General features: G+C 45.2%; 1 protein-coding gene across 4 annotated transcripts in view; it reads left to right on the forward strand.

The window, feature by feature from the left end:
• The first annotated feature begins 1,475 nt into the window (after positions 1–1,475).
• The window catches only part of sys1 (SYS1 golgi trafficking protein), a 30,282-nt gene continuing 13,604 nt past the window's right edge, over positions 1,476–18,153 (forward strand). Inside the window, exons 1-4 of one of the 4 annotated variants that reach the window (XM_072514557.1) lie at positions 1,809–2,028; positions 4,604–4,815; positions 7,324–7,641; positions 9,516–9,583. In XM_072514557.1, the coding sequence (XP_072370658.1) occupies positions 7,474–7,641; positions 9,516–9,583 (236 nt within the window). In that variant the 5' untranslated portion in view covers positions 1,809–2,028; positions 4,604–4,815; positions 7,324–7,473. Of the gene's footprint in view, positions 1,498–1,808; positions 2,029–2,062; positions 2,400–4,603; positions 4,816–7,323; positions 7,642–9,515; positions 9,584–18,153 lie in introns of those variants that run through there. The other 3 variants (XM_072514559.1, XM_072514555.1, XM_072514558.1) reach the window with 3 other exon arrangements.

Below are 18,153 nucleotides of genomic sequence, written 5' to 3' on the forward strand. Positions count from 1 at the left end.
GGCTTTTCCTGCTCCCAGACTCCCTCCCTTGTGGCCTCCCCTGCTTCCTGACCTCCTGGTTCACAGCCTCTACCACTCCCTGACCTCTGGCTTGAGGCAAACATTAGTTTATATCTTAATCTTGCTCTCTCCCTTCCTTCAATAACACGAGGAAGGAAACCACCAATCCATTGTCCCATAAAATATGCCACCGGTGAGGAAAAGCACAATACAATTGATGCTAGAAATCTGAAATAAAAACAAATAACCCTGGTAAGGATTAATGTGGAAGATTGCATTGTCAGAACAGACGCAATGGTGAAAGACAAAAGATCTGCAGCAGAAAGTGTAAAAGGGGGAAACGGAGAATCATAAAACCACTGCTATCTGAAAACAAAGCAAAGTGATAGAGGCTATAGAAACAAAGAAACTAAGAGAAATAGGCCATTCGGCCCCTTGAGCCTGCCCCACCATTTAATACGATCATGGCCGATCCTCTATCTCAACACCAAACTCCAGTGCTCTGCCCATACCCCTTGACACCCTTAGTCTAGAAATCCTTTTTAAATTTGTTTAGTGACTTGGCTCCACAGCCTTCTGTGGTAGAGAATTCCATAGTTCACCACCCTCTGTGTGGAGGTTTGTCCTTATCTCAGATCTAAATAGCCCACCCCATATTCTGAGACACTGTCCCCTTGTTATAAACCCCCAGCCAGAGGAAACATCATCCCTGCTTCCGGTCTGTCCAACACTGTATAGAATTGTCTACGTTTCAATTAGATCCCCTCTCATTCTTCTAAACTCTGGTGGCTACAGGCCCAGTCGACCCAATCTCCTCGTATAATCCTGCCATCCCAGAAATCAGTCTGGTGAACCTTCGCTGCACCCACTCCTCGATCTGAATTTGTTGGATGTTGGCAACAATATCTGTTTCCCGTACCAGCCTCCCCGAACAGGCGGCGGAATGTGGCGACTAGGGGATTTTCACAGTAACTTCATTTGAAGCCTACTTGTGACAATAAGCGATTTTCATTTCATTTTTTCATTTTATTTCTATGTGCAGCACGGTGGCACAGTGGTTAGTACTGCTGCCTCACGGCACCGAGGACCCAGGTTCGATCCTGGCCCTGGGTCACTGTCTGTGTGGAGTTTGCACATTCTCCCTGTGTCTGCGTGGGTCTCACCCCCCACAACCCAAAGGAGTGCAGGGTAGGTGGATTGGTCATCCAAAATTGCCCCCTAATGGGAAAAAATACTTGGGCACTCTAAATTTTCAAAAAATTAAACAATATCTGTTTCTAGGATGCCTCAAGCATCAGTGTTATGGTAAGTATATATATATATAATATATATTTTATATATGAATACACCCCCAGCCCAGAGATTTGGGAGAGTTGTCTGTCCCTTTAAAGTGTTGCCATGGTAACCAATGGTCGCCATTTTGAATTTATGTTGTTGGGGAGAGTTTTGTTTACGTAACAATTGGATTAAAAGTCGGTCTGTTGGAGTTTTAACGCGGTATGTTGGTGAGATCCCTCCCCGCGCAGTGCGCCGCCACCCCTCCGTTGTTCTGACTTTGAAAATACCGCCAAGGCCGCCGTCTGCCAGAATTGTGGACGCTGCTGTGTTGGGGGGGGGGGGGGAGCAGCAGGCCGCACCGGATGTGACATCAAGTAGTCCCGGTGTTCACCCTGTGGACCCGGATTGAGCCGCGTCGCCGCTCTTGAAAGATCCGAAAGCCCCCCCCCCCCCCACTCCCGATTCGAGAAGACAGAGCCCCCCCCCCCCCGCATCCTCGGCCCGAGCGAGACAGAGACCACCCCCCCCCCCCCCCTCTCCCCAATCCACGGCTCAAGAAAGGGAGACACCCCAATCCCCGGCCCATGAAAGTGAGAGACCCCAATCTCCGGCCCGAGAAATAGAGAGACCCCCGGCCTGACAGAGAGACCCCCTGGGCCTGGCCAGTGCCGTTCCCGAGACTCGGGGCCGACAGCAGCAGTACAGTGACAGGACTCAGCTGCCCCGGCCGCTCGGGTCGGGCCTCCCCAGGTTAGTGTCAAATCTTTGGCAGAGAGTCACCCAAACTCGAAACATTAGCTCCTCTCTCCTCAGATGCTGTCATCCCCTCTGAGATTGTCCTGCATTTCTTGTTTCCCATTCCAGCATCTGCTGTAATTTGTTCTTATCCTAACGTTTCTTCATGCGGGCTGTCGGGTGCTGGAGACCACCCCCCCCCCCCCAACTGACTGTACAAATAGTTTAAAAGATTTATCTTCTGCCTTTTGATGTGCCTAATTGACCAACAGTTATTTTATGAGGATTTGCTGTCATTTTATTCATCGTCATTTAAATGTCCATTGTCTTTTTAATGAAGCACTACTTTCACTGCCTTCCTTTTTCCATTCAAAGTGTTTGATTAGGTAAATAATGAGCCTAACAATTTTGGCAACATTAATAGATAGCTTTCTGTTTGTGTGGTTGCCACTTTACAAATGATCAACAGCTTTATTTACAGGTGGCACAATCTGTCCTGGAATATTTCCACGGAGCAAAGAATGTTTGCAATATTGTGGTGTTACCTGTAATAACCAAGCAACATTCTGGCCTACGGACCAGTTTGGACATTCAGTTCTAATTACTTCGAGCAATATCGCCAGATTCTGCTCGGACACGATGTCGGTGTGCAGGCTAATGAACAAATTTGAACTGGCCTCAGGAACCCAAATAAACTGTGGCAGCAGCGAGGCCGTGTTCTTTGGGAACTGGTCTGACCGGTCCTTTGTCCCCTTCACTGTCAGGTAGATTACCTAAAGGTGCTAGGGATGTGGTTCGGATGTGCCAAAAACTGGCAGGAGCATGTTGCCAAGGTAAAGGAGAAACTGGACAAATGGGAGAAAAGCTTCCTCTCCATTGCGGGCAAAAACCTGGTCATCAGGTGTGAGGTACTCTTGGGGTTGTTGTACATGACGCAGATCTGACCCATATCCCTATCCTGTGCCACGGCAGTCACCCGAGTCATCTGCAGATCCAAGATGGATCATGTCCGAAGAGACACCATACGCAAATCTCTGGGTAAGGGAGGAAAAATGTACCCAATGCCGTCATCCTAATGGTCACCTTTCTGTGCGGCTGCATCAAGCTGTGCATAGATTCTCGGTATGCCAGCACCAAATGTCACGACATACTGAGATTCTGCCTGTCCTCGGTGATTCTGGCCACATTGCCACGGAGTGTTCCAGGTTGTTGGACCATGCCATGTCACCTGTCCCTTGTGGAAAGATTTATTCAGAAAAATACCTTTGATAACAAGGCAATCAAGCAGTGGTCTGCAGGTAACTTCCTTGAGGCCCTGGGGGAAAAGGAAAGCTTTCAAACAAGCACCAAGACCTGGCTTGGCTGGTGGTGAGAAAGGCACTCCCCTATCACGCCCAAAGTCTCTGCGCCACCGCACGCTGCCGTCCAAGCGGCTGCAGGGAAAAGAGACAGTCACACACCTCGTTGTGAATCATAGAATTTACAGTGCAGAAGGAGGCCATTCGGCCCATCGAGTCTGCACAAGCCCTTGGAAAGAGCACCCCACCCAAGCCCATACTTCCACCCTAACCCAGTAACCCCACCCAACCATTTTTGGACATTAAGGGTAATTGAGCATGTCCAATCCACCTAACCTGCACAGACTGTGGGAGGAAATCGGAGCACCCGGAGGAAACCCACGCAGGCACGGGGAGAACGTGCAGACTCCGCACAGACAGTGACCCAAGCTGTGAATCAAACCGGGGACCCTGGAGCTGCGAAGCAACTGTGCTACCGTGCTGTCTCTGGAATGTGCCTTTGCAAAAGAGGTCTGGAGAGAGATGCAATGGTATTTGTCAAGGTTCATCCCAAGCAGCTCTGTTCTATGGGCTGTTCCCAGGGACGCACACCGAGACAAACATCAACAGCTGCTCGATGATCATCGTCTCCGTGAAAGATACTCTTTGGTCTGTCCGAAACTTGTTGATCTTCCAGTGCAAAGAATTGTCTCCAACTGAGTGTTGCAGACTGGGATGTTGCAACGTCCTGGTCTACGTGCTGAGGGGTGCTTGGGGCCGCCGGCATCAAGGTGCAATGGGGAAAGACCACTTTGTAAGGCCTTTCAGCCAATGTAGACTAAGGGGCTAGTAACCCTTCGGACTGAGGGTTTAATCCTAACTATATGTAACTATTGAAGCACCGCAGAGTGCAATATGACCAATGTATATAGTTTGAAAAGAATTGTACTCACTGTAATGAACATATTGAAAAGTATGAAATTACTGAATTGAAGTTACTCAATGCATCATTGCACTTTACTGTTGTAACAATTTGAAATGTTTTTGTAATGTCTTTCAGAGATTTTATGAATATATTTTTGCAAAAAAAATTATTTAGTTACATAACATGCAACATAGAAACCGACCATTCACCCATCCTTCATCCAAGTCATTGATGTAGATTGTAAATTGTTGAAACTCCAGCACTGATCCTTGTGACACTCAATCCTGATTTATTGGCTCACCTGATTTTTCACAGTAACTTCATTGCAATGTTAATGTAAGCCTACTTGTGACAATAAAGATTATTATTATTTATGATTGTGGCAAAGGATGGCTGGCATGGAAAATGGAAAAGCTGCCCATTGTTCAGGAGGTTGGGACTGAGATGCAGTTAGTTGAACAGGGAACTATCCACTGCATTAGACCATGATCCAGCTGTATTTGCAGATCCTGAAATAAGATATCTCGCCAGAAAAATGCAGGATTCAACAAAATAACCAGATGAAAACTCCTAAGTTCAAGGCCGACTTAGATTTTTGAGGTAAGGGAGGCAAGGATTATTGGGGGGCAGACAGGAAATGTGGATTTGAAGCCAGATCTCAAATGAAAGCTCACTATGGAGGGAGTCTAAATTTTGACTTCTAATTTTAGAGATGTGAAGGTTGATCATTGTTCAGGAAATATGTGGCCGTTTGTGAAAGTTACCTGACATTTCAATTTGCAGATGTAATTTAATAGACAATCTGTGTGGAGTTTGCATGCTCTCCCCGTGTCTGCTTGGGTTTCCTCCGGGTGCTCGGTTTCCTCCCACAGTCCAAAGATGAGCGGGTTAGGTGGATTGGCCAATGTAAAATTGCCCCTTAGTGTCCAATGGTTAGGTGACGTTATGGGGTTGCAGGGATTGGGCAGGGTAGTGAGCTTAGGTGGGGTGCTCTTTCGTCGGGTCAGTGCAGACTCGATAGGCCAAATGACCTCCTACACTGAGGATTCTACTAAAATATTTTTGCATTTGCTGAAATGGCATCTGGGTACATGGGTTCCAACTGGAACTTCGAGATAAGCTCTCTGGTACAACAGGGCAAAAAACACAACAATACCCAATCTACTGACTTCTATCTCACCTCCATCACTTACAGCAATTCCTAGAATACCCAATGTCTGAACATGACAGTACATTTGCGATAATATGCAAAAGATAGCACTGTTTCTGGGTTGAGTGCCTGAAAAGCCTGTACATCATCACTGGCATCCAAAATTGCGATGACCAGTGGAAGAATTTTGAAATGTCCTAAAAGGCTGCACAATCAATTACCAGAGGAAATGGCTACCTAAAGCAGCTATATCCGTTCTTCCTCCTCTCACCCACTCCATGCTGCTCTTGGAAGTCCAACTGCAAACACTCCATGCTCCTTCCACGTTGACCTGCTTTGAAGCAGTGATATAGTGTCTCCACCCCTGACTACCAAGCCAAAACTGAACTAACTGCAACTTTCCTGCTGCCTCTCTGTTTCTGTTCAGCTCGTTGCTCTGTAATCTATCTTGTCTACTGTGAATTCTAGTGTCTGATTTCAGTTTTGCCAGCTTGAATTTCAGTGAACAGTTATTGCTGATTGTAGTGCAGAGTTTTGGGATGCATGCCTTTAAACAGAACAGATATTTGGAGCCATTGACTAAGGGAGTCTTTTTTTTTATTTTGTGTGGTGTGCACATCATTGGCAAGTTCAGCATTTGTTGCCCACCCCTATTTACCCTTGCGAAGGTGGCGGTGAGCCGCTGCAATGCTTTTGAAACCTGTATAATCACAGTGCTTGTTAGGAGGGGAGTTCCAAGATTTTGATCCAGCAACTGAGAAAGAACGGCAATTTCTTGCTGTCTGCATGTTCAAGGTCATGAGTTGTCAGCAGCATCTTGCTCTGAAATAGGCAAATGGACTCAAACTGTTTACACTATTTTCTCTCCACAGATACTGCCGGACCTGCTTAGTTTTTCCATCATTTTCTGTTTTTATTTCAGATTCCAGCATCAGTATCTTGCTTTTGTTTATCAGTTATATCCCAGTCATATGTTACTGTAAAAATGGAAAAGAGCAAATTTCAGTAGATTGGAATTAAGTATAATTTGAAAAAAACATGCTTTCAATGTGTGTTGAAGTAATGATTGAGTAAATCTTTGACTACACACTCTTCTGAGCTACAAGGTTGTAGGTTAAAGTCCCAATACCAGACCCTCGAGCACAAATATCTATGGCAACAGTGAAGAACTGTTGAGAGGATATATTGGCCTTGGGTTACAACACACATTCAACAAAATGACACAAGCTTAAAGGGTTAAATTGAAGACATGTAATGCACTTGCCTCATGTTTCCTTGAGTTTGAAGGTTGAGGGATGATCTAATTGGTTATTTAAAATGGTGGTTCAGTAGGGCAGATACAGAGAAACTATCAGCTCTGGTAGAATAAGAGGGCATAATTAAATTGGAATTATGCCAGTTAGAAGTGGAGCCTGGAATCTGGCCTTACCTTATCCCTCCTCCTCCCCAAAAGGCTCTGAAAGCTGAAATTTTCAAGATGAAGAGCAGTTGCCTCACGGCGTCAAGGTCCCAAGTTCGATCCCGGCTCTGGGTCACTGGCCGTGTGGAGTTTGCACATTCTCCCCGTGTTTGCGTGGGTTTCGCCCCCACAACCCAAAAGATGTGCAGGGTAGGTGGATTGGCCATCTAAAATTGCCCCCTTAATTGGGTACTCTAAATTTTTTTTTTTTTTTAAAAGACTAAGAGCAATAGTATTTTTTGGGTGGGTGGGTAAGTGCATCAAAACAGTGTTGAAGTACAAATCAGCCAGGATCGACCCGAATGGTGGAACAGGCTCAAGGGGCTTACAGCTGTCCTGACATTACTTCTAATTGATGCATGCTTATTCTCCATGTGCAGAAATATTTTGCTAACTTTTTTTTCTCTCCAGGAAGCTATGATTATCATACTGGCACATGAATGACATGGTAAAATTGACATTCCATCTGAATTATTTGTTTCTTTTTTTTTCTCCACAGGTGTTCTGAGCACATCTCTGTTCTGGACTCTGGGGCCCTGGTGTTTTGCGTCTTTCTCCTGGCGTTTTACCCCAGTGAGCATCATGTTCCCGATAACTGAAGACTGAGAGTGGTTGTTCTCGCTGCTGGTTGCAATTTGCAAAGTGTTCCATGGGAATGGCTGGGCACTTCCGCAGTTATGTGTGGGATCCCATTCTCATCATATCCCAGATTATCCTGATGCAGTGTATCTATTACAGTTTCCTCGGCATTTGGTTGGCTGTGGTGGACAGCCTAGTACAGAACAGTCGCTCACTTGATCAAGTGTTTAGTTATGAGGTAAATAAAAGTTTTGTGCTATGTGCAGCGGTCTCTTCAAAAATATCTCCAGTCTCCTGTAGTGCGGCAATGCCGACATTAAACCTGAGTAGTTCACGGACAGTGCCGTCTTGCAAACACTTGCTGTGGAAGAGGGTCATTGTACATCCCAGGATACATACTCCTCACATTTCAGCTTCCAAGCCAGGAATGGAAGCTGGCTTTCCAGGATGGAAAATGGTTGTATACCCAAGGACTTTGTGTAAGAGGTAGTTGGAGCCAGAAGACCAGTAGAATGCCCAAAGTTCTGCTTGCAAGCGTCCCATGAAGGCCCTAATCATCAATCTTTCACACCTGGGTAACACTAGCTGACAATGGAGAGAAACGGCGACATCACCTGTGGGCCAGCCGTCCCACCACGACAATCAGTGGCTACAGTTACTTTCAGCAGCCACCACTAAAAACAACAACCCACAACCTGATAACCATTTCATACACTGTTACTTATAGATTGGTCTCTTCAGCCATCAGGACAAGTGCTTCATTCCCAACAGATCTCATCGACTGGTTGCAAATCCATCATCTTAACAGATGGAAGGATGCTGACATGATTGTTGGCGGGGAGGGTGAGCAGGCAGTTTTGGTTTATTTTATAGGTTTGTCTGAGACAAAACAACAAATTTGGCCACATGGTTTCCAAATAAAGGCATTTCATATTTGCTACTAAAATAAGAAAAATACTACAGATGCTGGAAATCTGAAACGAGCAGAGGATGCTGGAAAGTCTCTGTAAGGAAAGACAGCTGCCAGACCTGTTGAGTTATTCTGACGTCCTCTGTTCCTGTTTCAAATTTGCTCTTCTCTGGCTATTGAGGCTGTGTAGTGAGGTGGCTTCCTGGACACTGTTCAGTTCATCAAAATGCTGAGAAGGAAATTGGGGGAAATCGCACAAGTCTAGTGATAATCAAATGACGGATGTTATTTTGTGGATGAGAGGTGGCTTGTCTTTGGGCCAGGTAGTGTTTCCTATAGTGGACCATCTGATTATTTCCAAACTGTAACAACTTTAACATAGTTTTTAAAAGTAATCTTTCTGTTTCTTACAAGGTAGAGAAATTACTGACCAATGCCAATAAGGCTTTTAATGAATTTTCATCAACAGTAAAGCAAGCATCGGAACTCTAGCTGTTACTCCTCCCCCACCCCCTTCATTTACTTTGTGAAAGGTGACAACTGCATCGTGGGGAACAGATATAATAGCAGAATGTGGAAGACTGAAGCTTGGTTCTGAGCCTTGATATGGAGAGGGTTGCAGTATAATCTATAATGTCCAAATAAAGAGTGCAGATAATTTATTTCAAACTTTGAGAAGGTGCTGCTATATTTCAGATTTCCGAGGGCAGTACAGTGACGCACCGAGGTCCCAGATTCGATCTCGGCTCTGGGTTACTGTCCGTGTGGAGTTTGCACATTCTCCCCGTGTTTGCATGGGTTTCGCCCCCACAACCCAAAGATGTGCAAGGTAGGTGGATTGAACACGCTAAATTGCCCCTTAATTGGAAAAAAATGAATTGGGTACACTAATTTGTACCTGGGCCCTCAGCGCTGCAGTCCCAGTGCTATCCACTGCGCCACATGCCGCCCTAGGTTGCGCATTCCTATGGTTTCCCCCCCCCCCCCATCTTTATTTTTTCTTTTTCCTCTCCCTTTTCTTTCTAACCAGCATCAAATTGTTGAGTGTTGAAGTGAGCTGGTACATGCTGCCTGATTGCCAAGACCTGTGGTCTTGTTGCTTGTGCTGTATTGGGAAGTTCCTGGATAGAGGTTTGATCTTTGCAGGTGATGTCTTTGTTTTAATTTTCTGTTTATGCTCACCCATTTTGTTTGTGATTTAGGTGCTGGGGTTCTCCACGGCTCAGGGGAGGCTGTCGATGATGGCATTCATCCTCAATTCACTCACATGGTGAGTACATACATTAGAAGTGTTCAGAGAATAGCAGATCAAATAACAAGGTATAAGGGGTGTTTCAGTTAAAGTCTTGGTAGTGACTTGTTAATGTAATTTAGAAGATATCAATTGGATCACATTAAAAAGGCTGAATCTTATCTCCCTTAATTTCTCAATGGTTCTCTGACTGTGTGCTTGACTGATTTTCTGGTGGTGACATATCACAGAATGTTTACAGCACAGAAGAAGGCCATTCAGGGAGTTGTGTTTGCATCAACTCTCCATGGGAGTAATTTACCCAATGCCACTTCTGTACATTGTATGAGAACAAAGTGACCAGAAGGTTAAAAGTAATCAGCTCACCTGATTGCTTTTAAACCTACTTTTAAGTAGGATATCTACAGAGATGGTGATAGCTCTGTCTTCCCTTCTTAAGCTTTTTAACAAGCCTATTTGTTTGGCTCTCTTTATATTCGCATTATTTCGGGGGCAGCACGGTGGCGCAATGGTTATCACTGCTGCCTCACGGCGCCATGTTTCCAGGTTCAATACTGGCTCTGGGTTGCTGTCCGTGAGGAATTTGTACATTCTTCGCGTGTCTGTGTGGGTTTTGCCCCCACAACCCAAAGATGTGCAGGGTAGGTGGATTGGCCACACTAAATTGCCCCTTATTTGGAAAAAATGAATTGAACACTCTTTTTAAAAACATTTTTAAAATATTCACATCATTTCCAATTTAAAGAAGTTGCCAACCAGCAGAAAATGAAAATAATTTACTATGATTTTTTTTTTTTTAAAAGCAAGTCAGGTCTCTGACTGCTATGCTGATCTGCATAAGAACCATCAATCTCTAACAATGCAGAGAAATCCAGTGACCTTCAGTTGACATGAGCGCAGCAGAATAATAGGTACATAATAATATATTACCCTCCATAAAATCAAATCAATCCAAAACTCTGCCTGTGTCCTATCTTGCACCATCTTCCATTCACCCATCACCCTGATGCTGATTCAGCTATGTTGACTCTTGGACTTATAACTCAGTTTTAAACTTCTTATCCTTATTTTCAAATCTCTCCATGGCCTAACCTCTGTTAATATCTAACCCTCTACACTACTTGATGATTTTTGCACTGCTCTAATGCTGGTTTCCTGCAGATCCCTTAATTTCATTGTTTCATCGTTGGCTGCAATGCTTTCAACTGCCTGGACCATAACTCTGGAATTCTCTCTTTGCCTTCCCTGGCCTCCTTGCCTCTCTTTAAAGATGCTCCTTAAAACCTACCTGCACAAGCTTTTGATCATATGTCCTTATATCACCTGATGTGGATCAGTGTCAGATTTTGATTGATAGCACTTCTGCGAAGCATCTTTGGCAACTTCACTATATTAATGGCACTAATGCAACTAGTTAAAACTCTTTATCTTTATAATTCAACATACCTGAGTTGCCATCAGCAACACCGTACCAGAATTGCTCCTTTTTGTACAGCATAGATGTACTTTTTATTTTTTATTTTTTTAAATTACTTTATCAGAGTTACAAAGCCAAAGCTCAAGAGAGTGGGTGGGGCAAACCCCTAATCCAGCTTCTTGACTGCTCCAAAAACCAAATCAAATTGAATCCAATTCATGGTCTCCACAAGAGAGACATGGCAGATCCAGGCATTACACCAGACCTCATGCTCATCTTCGCCAAAAGGCCGAGAAGCTATAGGTGTACTTTTTAATAGACATCTCTGACCAGACGTGTCAGCACTAACAAAATTGAAAGATTCCAGGATATTGGATTTAAATTCTGTGAAATGAGACTCTAATGTTATAGTTTCTGAGTTATAGACAATAGAGTAATAGAGGTTTGCAGCACAGAAAGAGGCTCTTAAATTCCCCTGAATTTTGTAATGTCATTCAGTTGATCCCCAGTTTTTTGTTTGGAATCTCTTATTACATTTCTTTGACAATGCGCGTTTTTAAAAATAAATTTAGAGTGTCCAATTCATTTTTTCCAATTAAGGGGCAATTTAGTGTGGCCAATCCACCTACCCTGCACATCTTTGGGTTGTGGGGGCGAAACCCACGCAAACACGGAGAGAATGTGCAAACTCCACACGGACAGTGACCCAGAGCCGGGTTCGAACCTGGGATCTCGGCGCCGTGAGGCAGCAGTGCTATCCACTGCACCACCATGCTGCCCGATAATGCACTGTTGACTCCCTGACTTGCAGTAATCTGAAATGCTGAGCTATCTATCACGACTCCCAGCATTTTATGTGTTTTTGTAATTTGGATGTTTAGACAGAATGTTGCAGTTTAGAGGAAATGCCTTACCTTCTTTAGAAAAATGTAATTTGAAAGCGAGAATGCTTTAATTCTGTTGCTGTTTCACATGCAACTTGTTGTAGAAGGACAGCTGTGATTTAATTCACTAATCCTGTCTTCCAAGGCACTCTTCCCTAGATGTAGCTTTTCAGTTGGGAGACAACGACAAGCTTGAAGAGATACTGATATTTGCAACATCTGTACTGTACCTGGGTTTGTACTCCTGTTAGCAACCTCATTTAGTATCAGAAAAAATCAGATTAGCATTTTTGGTTCTTTGCCTAACCTTTTTTTTAAAGAAATTTAGAATACCCAATGCATTTTTTTTCCAATTTAGCGTGGCCAATCCACCTTCCCTGCACATCTTTTGGGTTGTGGAGGCGAAACCCACGCAAACACTGGGAGAATGTGCAAACTCCACACGGACAGTGACCCAGAGCCGGGATCGAACCTGGGACTTCGGCGCTTTTAGGCCACCGTGCTAATCCACTGCGCCATCATGCTGCCCTTTCTTTGCCGAACATGAGTGCAATGCATTGCCAATTATACTTCAGTATCATACTGAGGGAGTGCTGCAGGCTCGAAGATGAGGCATTAAACTGAGACCCTGTTTGTGTTCTAAAAGCGTTTGTAGGATCTTCTACATTGGCATGAGAAGAGTGAGGGCATTCTCCCAATGTCATGGCCCCCCAAAAAACCTTAACCAACATTAATTGATTGCTGTTTGTGGGGCCTTCCTGTGCTTAAATTGGGCAGACTTTTACTATGTGGCAACAATGAGTACTTCAAAAGTCTTTTGTTGGATGTGAAAGGCTTTGGGCATCCTGATGTGATGAAAGCTGCTATAGCAATACAAATTCTTTGTTTCTTCTAATTCCACCTGCAAATGTGCCATCTAATGGCAAAATGATATCAAGGGCAGGTTTACATGCTAGCCACAGACTGTACATGTGACTTCCAATGAGAATGATAACCAATAGCTGGTTAAATGCCAGCAAATGTAACTAAATAACAGAATAATCATTTTTGCCAATCTAGCTCATTTCTGCCACTTTGAATCTTGTGCTCATATTTCATACTATTCACTTTTAGTAAAATACTCAGGAAGGATGTGTTATAATCCCGGACCAGTCCCCAATATTTGCTAGGATACCGGACAGGAATTGTTAATACTTTTTTTAAATTTGGAAAGCAGTGAGGAAAGGATACTTTGCTCCATGAGTGATTCCACACAAATAAATAGGGATATGGTATATTAAAATAAACTTATTATTCATATAGTATTAGGACTTCCAGTGACGTCATGTGGGAGCAAGTCGCACAAAAGGTAGCTCTCTCCTGGGTCCTGGTTTTATGAGCCTTTTGCCTGATATTCGGGGAGATTTTGCAGTCAAACGCTACCTCCCGAACAGACGAATTACTGGCAGAATGATTTCAAAACTGGTGAAGGAGTCGGAAGGAGGAAAGATGTCGGAGGTGCCCGCACCCATCACGGTAGACACACTGACTGTGGTGATGGCGTAGGAGTTTGAAAAATTTGGGAAGCAAATGAATAAGCAATTTGGTCGCCAAGGCAAGAAGTTGAGGGAGTCCTTCAACGCTACCATTGAGGAAGCATTGGGCCAAATCCAAGCACAGTGGGGAAGGATGTTGAAAGCTGTGTAGGAGCAAAGTGAAACGTTGAAGGGCATGGAGGAGGCCTTGTCGCAGCAGGAAGGGCAGTTCGCCTCACTGGAAGCAGAGATGCTGCTCGTGGAAGAAAGGAACAAGGGCCCCGAGAGCAAAAATGTAAGACTTGGGAGTATAGGTCGAGGTGGTAAAATCTCAGGATTGTGGGGCTGCTGGAGGAAGTGGAGGGCCTGAGGGCAACAGAGTACTTTCCAGAGATATTCTCCAGGTTGGTGGGGTGGAATGAAGTGTTCACCCCTCCAGAGTTGGGTAGGACCCATCGGACACTCCGGCAGAAGCCACAGTCAAACGAGCCACCACGGGCGGTGATAATTCATTTCTAGTTTTCAGAGGAAGGAGCGGGTCCTGGAGTGGGCCAAGAAAAATCACAGCATTGGGAGGGAAACACGGACCAAACTTAGCAGGACATCAGAGACAAACTGGCAAAGAGGTTTGCGGCCTTTATCAAGGCGAAGGCTGTGTAATATAAAGGAGTGCGGTTTGAGGTTACGTACCCGGCAAGGCTGCAAGTCATGATGGAGTCAAAAGATTGCTTCTCCGACACGCCGGAGCAGACTGAAACCTTCGTTGAGGAGAAGGGACTGGATTTTGATTGAAGAAGGTCAAATGGGCTAAAGAGAGGGCCAGGAAGGGTTTGTTGGGGACGTTTTTGGACACGGTGTGTGAATTTTTCAGTTTCTGGACAGCAGGGGTGGGTTTTTTTGAGAGTGGGGGAGGCGGCCAAGGTCTGAAGGCCAACAGATCTAAATACTCGGCAACTTATTATGAAGCAGATCTAAATTGTGTCTTAATCGATCCATAGGGCAGCACAATTGCTTCACAGCTCCAGGGTCCCAGGTTCGATTCCGGCTTGGGTCACTGTCTGTGCGGAGTCTGCACATCCTCCCCGTGTGTGCGTGGGTTTCCTCCGGGTGCTCCGGTTTCCTCCCACAGTCCAAAGATGTGCAGGTTAGGTGGATTGGACATGATAAATTGCCCTTAGTGTCCAAAATTGCCCTTAGTGTTGGGTGGGGTTACTGGGTTATGGGGATAGGGTGGAGGTGTTGACCTTGGGTAGGGTGCTCTTTCCAAGAGCCGGTGCAGACTCGATGGGCCGAATGGCCTCCTTCTGCACTGTAAATTCTATGACAAAAAAAATAATTCCAAAATCCTTGGCCCCTTCGGGGGTGCCGAAGGCGCTTTGACATTCATGGAGGAGGCAGGGGGAGTGGACCCATGGCAGTTGATATACCCTAGGAGGAAGAAGTTTTTGGTTTTTTCCCCCAGTGCACAGGCTGGACTCCTAGGATAGATTTTGGTTTGTGATCGGCAGGTCTCTTCTTCCAGGGTGAGGAAGACCGAATACTCAGTCATAGTCAGACCTTGCTTTACAATTCATAGACTTAGTACTGGAAGCGGGCCCGGCGCAGCGTATAGGATGGACGTTGGATGTGGGGCTTTTGGCAAACGTGGGGTTCTGCAAGTAGGTTTAAAGAGCCAGAGATGATTACGTGGAATTCAACGGGAATGAGATCGTTTCACTCTCTATTCTACAGGAGGTATTTAAGGTGGTGATTAGAGGGGAGATTTTTTCACTCGAGGCACACATGGATAGGGAGGAGCGCCAGAAGTTAGTTGAAGAGATTTTAGAGGTGAACCATTGGTACTAGAGTGACCCAACCCCAAAACTGCTGGCCAGCAGATAAGAGCTGTAAATGCAGTTTGACCTGCTGTCTACTGATAGGGCAGTGCGCCAGTTATGGAACTTATGGGGAATCACCTATGAATATGGGGAGAAAGCCAGCCGTCTTTTGGCTCACCAGCTATGGTGGCAGCGGCCATTCAGGAGATTGTCCAAATCAGGGACTCGAGGAAATGCGCAAAGGGCTGGATGTGCCGTTGGGTCCAGAGGAGGTATGAACAGCGATAGGACAGATGAAAAAAAAACAGGGAAGGCGCCTGGGTCTGACGAGTTCCCTGTGGAATTTTACAAAACAGCTGATTCCGCTGTTAAGGCTGGTCAATGACTTGTTGGCCCCGGGTTCCCTTCCTGAGACACTTGGGCAGTAATTCATCTCCCTTCTCCAAAAAAGGACAAGGATCCCGAGGAATGCGGGTCGTATCATCCTATTTCACTGCTTAACATACACGCTAAGGTTCTGGCATTGAGGCTGCAACCCTATATCCCAGAGGTAGTGGGGGCGGACCAGACAAGATTTGTAAAGGGTCGATGACTGTCTGACTGTCGTCCAATGTATGACGACTGTTGAATGTGACTCTTACCCCAGTGGCCGGACCAGAGCCAGAGATAATAGTGGCGTTCCATGAAGAAAAGGCATTTGATAGGGTGGAGTGGAGGTACCTCTTTGTGGTGTTGGGGATTTGTGTTGGATCCTAGATTTGTGTCGTAGGTACGTTTGCTGTACAAGGCTCCTTTGGCAGAAATTTGTACAAATACCATGATTTCGGGGGGGGAGGGGGCACGGTTTCAGCTGCACAGGGGGACGAAGGCTTCAGTCTGCTCCGGAGTGTCGAAGAAGCAATCTATGTCTCTCCTCTCCTGTTTGAGTTAGCAATTGAGCCATTGGTTATTGCCCTGAGAACTTCGGGCAAGTTGAGAGGAATAGTTAAGAGGCGGGGTGGAGCACAGGGTGTCCCTGGATGCCGATGATCTTTTATTATGTGTAAAGGACCCGGTGCCCATTCTGGCGGACATAATGAGGATACTAAAATTAAATCTGGAGGAAAAACAAGTCTTTTCCCATCAGCACCTAGGGATTGGAACCCGGGTACTTCCTTTTCGCTTGGCCTGGTCAGGTCAAGTTTCCGATATCTCAGGGTCCAGGTGGCTCCAGATTGGGCCCGACTCCGTAAGTTGAATTATACCAGCCTAGTGAGGAAGGTCAAATCTGGCCTACAAAGGTGGGACTTCATCCTTGTCCTTGAAGGGTGAGACCAGTCAATTAAGATGAACAGTTTGCCAAGATTTTTGTTTGTATTTCAGTGTCTAGTCTTCCCAAATTATTTTTGCGCGGGGGTTGCAACAGTTGATGTCAACCTTCATATAGGTGGGCAAATCTCTGAGGAATTGATGTTTTATACTGGGTGGCTAATGCAAAGAAGGCGTTGGGATGATGCGGGGACCCGGCAGCTACCTGGGTGCCGATGGAGTCTGAGTGTGCAGGGGGACTAGTTTGGGTGCACCGGTGACGCCTTCTCTTCTGTTCGCCCCGGCAAAGTACTCGTCAAACCCAGTGGTTGTCTCCACTTTAAAAATATGGAGGCAACTCCGTCAGAATTTCAAATTTGGGTCAGTATCAAGGCTGGCTCCTATTTGTGCCAACCACCTGGTTGAACCTGCATGACTGGATGCCACATTTGGGATGGGGAAGATGCTGGAGAGATTGTAATCTATTCCTGGAGGGGTGGTTTGTCAGCCTGGAGGAACTGAAAGGAAAGTTTGGGCTCTCTAGCTCGGGTCCGTTTCAGTATCTTCAGGTATGAAATTTTGTGAGACGAATGTGTCATGTGAGAGTACCTTTAAGGAAATGGGTGTTTAAGAAATGTACCTTTAAGAAATGGGTGTTTATCAGTGATGTCAGATTGTGGGTGGAGCTGGGCTGTCTGTCAGCTTTTTACTTTCGTTTTAGGCTGTTTGCTGCAGAGTGTGTTTTAGTTTTGTTTTCAGTGTTGGAGCTGAAGCCAGACAGAGCAGGTGTACTGTTGATTTCTCTGCCATGAAAAGACTATCTCTTGATCATTTGGTGAATTCAGAATTATAAATGTTCTCAGTAGTGAATGTAAACCTAATGTGCTTCTGTTAAAAGGTGTTTCTTTTGTCTTCTGGATGTTGTTTGGGAAGTTATCACGGATTACTTAGTGTTGTATTCTTTGGGGGTTGTATTTGAATTGATGTTTACTAAGATGTTCACTCTTTTAAAAAGGCTAACTTGAGTTCATAGAATAAACATAGTTTTGCTTTAAAAAATACTTTTCCATTTCTGCTGTACCACACCTGTAGAGTGGGCCGTGTGCTCCCCATACCACAATCTATTAAAAGTTGTGGGTCAGGTGTTGCTCTGTTTACTTGCTATAAATATGGCGGTTAATGAGGTTGCCTTTCTTAATCCTAATTATGAGTATATTTTCAGAGTCGCCAGGTATCTCTCGATACCGCCACAAGGCTCAATCCGAATACCGATCAAAGAGCCAATACACCAGTTAGTTAGTTCAAAGTCAATGGTATTTATTTACACACAGTATGATTTACTCATGCACAATAACACTACAAGCTAAACTATCTCTATCACTAACACCTATACTTAACTGCGGGTGCCCGCTTGGGTTGTTCGGATCTGAGGCTGTTGGGTTCGAAGAGATAACAGGAGTACAGCTAAGGTCGTCAGTCTGGTAGCGAGCGTTGACCTTGAACTTCCTTGCTTCTGGTGATGCTGGTGGAAGGGTCTCTCCGCTTGAGAGCCAAATCCAAGAGAGTGAACCTTTGGCGGGGGTTCCTTCTTATACTTGGAGGGGCTTCGCGCGCTTTTAGGCGGGCCTCAAACTTGGTCCCAATTAATTGGGCAGCTTCTTGATCATTG

This window comes from Scyliorhinus torazame, chromosome 8 (genome assembly GCF_047496885.1).
Source record: "Scyliorhinus torazame isolate Kashiwa2021f chromosome 8, sScyTor2.1, whole genome shotgun sequence".
Classification (NCBI taxonomy): Eukaryota; Metazoa; Chordata; class Chondrichthyes; order Carcharhiniformes; family Scyliorhinidae; genus Scyliorhinus; species Scyliorhinus torazame.